Source organism: Ctenocephalides felis, unplaced genomic scaffold, assembly GCF_003426905.1.
Source record: "Ctenocephalides felis isolate EL2017-DRISC unplaced genomic scaffold, ASM342690v1 CF-g0.4_SCAFFOLD_01287, whole genome shotgun sequence".
NCBI classification, from domain to species: Eukaryota; Metazoa; Arthropoda; class Insecta; order Siphonaptera; family Pulicidae; genus Ctenocephalides; species Ctenocephalides felis.
This window is the reverse complement of record NW_020537441.1, coordinates 1-4,661: the sequence shown is the minus strand read 5'-3', so window position 1 is coordinate 4,661 and position 4,661 is coordinate 1. Positions and strand designations below refer to the sequence as shown.

The 4,661-nt window shown below is 34.4% G+C and overlaps 1 protein-coding gene across 1 annotated transcript; it reads right to left on the bottom strand.

The window, feature by feature from the left end:
* Window positions 1–798: 798 nt before the first annotated feature.
* On the bottom strand, window positions 799–4,231 carry LOC113369373 (GATA zinc finger domain-containing protein 14-like). The gene is made up of 2 exons (XM_026610133.1): window positions 2,518–4,231; window positions 799–1,425 (listed from the first exon to the last, which is right to left on the bottom strand). Exons 1-2 carry the CDS (start codon window positions 4,092–4,094, stop codon window positions 1,068–1,070), a joined length of 1,935 nt encoding a protein of 644 aa, XP_026465918.1. The 5' UTR covers window positions 4,095–4,231; the 3' UTR covers window positions 799–1,067.
* Window positions 4,232–4,661: the final 430 nt, after the last annotated feature.

The window sequence follows — 4,661 nt, the reverse complement described above, 5'->3', positions numbered from 1 at the left end:
GATGATTGAAGTCTGAGATGAGTAAGAAATATTTTATATATATATACAGACACACATACATCATATATTTGCAAATTTTTACAAAAAAATAATTTGATGTTTGCATATATGAATTTAAAAAATTAAAATATTGATTGGGAATTGATAAAATTAACTAGGCATATTAAAATTAAAATACAATGAAATAGGATTAAAGTAATTGAAACAGCTACTTTTCATATTCATATATATGTATGTATATGTATATATACTATATGTATTATACTTATATATCATGTATGTGTATATGTATATATAAATAAATGATAGTACATTAGTTCCATTATCTCACCTTCATATGTAGCTCAGTGTAATATGCTAAACATAACTTATTATTATTATACCTTGTACGTTTATTTCAAATTTCACCATATTTATATATGTATTATATTATACCTTGTACGTTTATATTGAATTTCACTATATTTACACATTTATTATATTACAATTTCTTTTTCGCACATTACCATTTTTTTTCTATAGATACGTTTAGCATATGTGAATACAGTTTGCATATTCTTCAATTTTTAATCACTTTGGTTTTTGAACTTTTATGTATTGACATATATTTATAAATTATAATATTTATAATCATAGGTCTAATATATGACTTTGTGATATTATAATGATTTTGTGACAATAAAGATGTTGAGACAGAGTGGCAAAATGGATACTAATATCCAATGGATTATATTTTTTATATTTTGTCTATCACAATAGATTTTTGATACTATTTGAGTCTTTACACGTTTTTACACTTATTCAGAAATTGAATTTTGTAACACTTTCTGTAATCTTGCATGCTCATTAAAGTACATAGGTTGTGAACCTCTTTCGATATACTGCCAATCACATTTTTTACACGCCTTGTTTATTTTCATTTTGTTTGTTTTTTTTTTTTACTTTAACGACTATTTCTTCGTCAAGACGTTTTGTTTTCGCACTCACGTTGTCATTTATAACATCGTTCAGTCACTAATCAGTCACTTGAATTTATGTCCCTAACTCACGTATTTACACGTCCTATGCTAATTGCCAGGACTCTGCGCTTCCGAATAACTAGGCTCGAGGTTCTGCTCTATGTGCCTGCTGCCGTCTTCGAATTTATGAACTAGATTGTGGCCTAAATTGTGTCCCAGGTTCTGTCCCATGTCGTGCCCTTCGAACTTGTTGGCCATTTCGTGGCCCAGGTGCGACACGCCGTGTTCCAGGTGTCGTCCCGTGTCCTCCAAGTGCCTTGCGCCTCCGCCTCCGCCGGGCATGTCCTCGTACTTGTGGACCAGGCTGTGGCCCAAGTTCTGGTCGTAGGCCGCGTTGTACACGAGACTTTCGGAGACGTCGCTGCCCATCGTGTTCGGGGGCGTCATGCGTTTCTCTTTTTGCCGCCTGGAGACATAGAAATGATATACCATATTAATCATTTTAGTCGCTTGCTCCGGTTTTAATGCGATTTTTGTACAGAATTATTCAGTTACTCACTCTATACATTGACAATATTCAAAAGCCATGCACCAATCAAACAACAAAATTAGGCCAAATATAAAATCTATAAATTACAATCAAGTTGTAGATTCGTACGAGACTAAAAATAAAGAACAGAGAATTATATTCTAATTCGTCTTTCCGAAGCGAGAACTTGCAACTAATTAATCACAACATCATTTTTACTAATAACTTCTTTCATAATATTTTTATGATCATATTATTTTAATTGCACAATTATTTTGTAATGTAATGTTTCTTGTTTATTGTCATTTTTATTATTTATAACTTTATTCCAGAACATTTATTATACTAATAATTTTAGTTTAAATTTTTGCATTATAATATCGATTTTTTTTATTTGAATGAACTTTTATTATTTGATTGGGAAGATGCAGTGCCAGCAGATAAAATTTTATCGCTAGTGTCATACCTAGCTATGGCAAAATTATTAATATTTATAATAGGTTTGAACTTTGATACTTGAACAGCAAATATCCTCTAACAATAAGCATAAGTATTTTCGTATTCTAGTTAGCATTTGTAAGCTTTAGAATTTTCTCATAGTCAATAAATAATTAAAAAACGTATAAAACAGGTAATAATAATCAAAGCTATTATGCCGATACAGCGTTGGCATTAATAACGATGATATCTAATTGATTAGTTCGAACTTTGACTTGTAAACAGTAAATTTATTTCTGGAAAATGCATGCGTCTGAAGGAAATTTCACTTATAGGAATTATTTTCTTGTGAGCAATATTCAATTGTACTGAGTACGCAAAACTATAAAGTATATAATTCATTTTCGCATAATAAATTGATGTTATATTTTAATTTCCGTCGTGGAAATAAACAATTTTGCGATATATATATATATATATATATATATATATTATTTTATGAAGATTTACTAGTTACTTCATATTGCTATAGTAATAAATAAAAAATAAACTGTCCAAATGGCAACATTTTTTTAAACTTGAGAGCATTACCTGTTACAGAACCAGACTCGAACGACTTCTTTCTCCAGCTGTAGCCCGTCCGCCAAGTTGCTAATTTCCTGCGCCGACGGTTTCGGTTGCTTGTGGAAATGATTTTCCAGTGCACTTTTTATTGAAACCTCTATCGAGGTCCTTTTCTTTCGCTTTCTGCCTTGCTGGGCGATTTTGTCTATATTTGTGGGACTGCCGTTCGTCGAATCTGCTTCTTGCAGCCATTTGTCTAACAATGGCTTCAGTTTACACATGTTTTTAAAGGACAATTGGAGTGCTTCGAACCTGCATATTGTCGTCTGCGAGAAAACGTTTCCATATAAAGTTCCTAACGCCAAGCCAACGTCGGCTTGAGTAAATCCTAATTTGATTCGCCGCTGTTTGAATTGTTTCGCAAACAATTCCAAATCATCACTAGAAGGAGTTAATTCATCTTCAGATGTAGAGAAGGTAGAAGGATGCGACAGAGATAGATCTCTGTTTAAACCGAAATCTCCACGATTTAGACTCAGGTCCCGTTGGAAACTTAAATCTCCGCTCCTATTTAACGATAAGTCGCCTCCGCGATTTAAATTCAAATCGCGGTTTAGACCGATATCTCGATTTAGGCCAAACTCGCTCCTATTGATTCCGAGGTCTGTGGATCGATTAAGGGACAGATCGCGATTTAGGCTGAGATCCCTGTTGATACTTAAATCCCTATTAAGAGACAAATCTCCACCTCGATTTATACTGAATTCCCTGTTTGCATCTGCTGTCCTGGACATATAATCCGGCCTGGCAATTTGGTCCCTGTTGACTTCCCTATTTAGACCGAGATCTTGACCCAGATGCCTGTTTTCGTGATATCCTTCAGTTTGTGTCCGGTGAAGATGGTAGTTGGAAATAGACGGGTGATTGTAGATTGGCCAGTTGTTGTGCATACTATGTATATTTGTATGCATATTGTGAATATTCGTATGTATATTATGAATATTATGGATATTATGAATATTTGTATGGATGTTATAGTTTTGGGGCTTGATGTCCTGCCAATCTGTATTTTGATATAGATTTGGCGATTGGGATAAATTCCCGTGGGCGGCCAGGTGGGTTTCCATTCGATTTTGTGCAAGATGCGGCTCTAGTCTATTCTGCGATAAATTCGAATCGTGCGGCGACAGATTGTGTTCCAACCTGTTCTGGGAGAGGTTCGCCTGCGATAGGTTGACGCTATGAGGCGACAAGTTGTGCTCGAGTCTGTTCTGGGATAGGTTTTGGCACAGGTTACCATGTGATAGATGAGATTCCAATCGGTTTTGGGATAGGTGAGCGTGAGCATGGGCCAGTCCTCCGACGCTGTGCGGAGACAGGTTCTGCTCGGAACGGTTCGCCTGTTGCGCCAAATTTCCGTGCGAGTGAATCGGGTTACTGTACATGTGCTGCTGTTGGCCGTATTTCGAATCCGAATTTCTCGGCGAATTTGGATCGTTCGAATTGCTCGATGGATTATTTTGATTTGTTCCGTTGGGGTTACTGGCGCCACCAGCGCTTGCGGATTCTGACGGATCTATTTCAGACATGTAGCCCGTAGACATGATATTATTTATATTTCTGGTTAATATTTTCAAACTTCCGTTTATGGTCCTTTTATAGATCGCAATCGACTAGACTAGGTTTCTTATTGGCAATTCGTACGATATTGAAATCTTATTTAGAGGTTTATTTATACGTTTCATTTATATTATTTCGTTATGTTTCGCGAAAAATTACTTACTAAAATTTTTAAATATTATATACTGTAAATAATATGTTCAAATTTTGATTTTGCCACTCCCGTTATTTTGTATAAAGATACACGCTTTCAATTTATATCGACTGATATACTTAATTTGTAAATCAATTATTTATCATGAATATATCTGCACTTACAAGATTCCCATTGGTTTTGAAGATGTCAAAATAGAAACTAGAAATTATTTTTCAACTGACACGATATCACTATTTCACTTTAACCATGAGAACACAATACAAGTACAAATATTTTGTAATAATGACTAATAACTGCAATGAGAATATCGTTTCAATCAATCACACTGTCAATAACACTAATAACATTTTTTATTTGCAAAACTCCGCAATAGCATACATGACTTAATCTACCA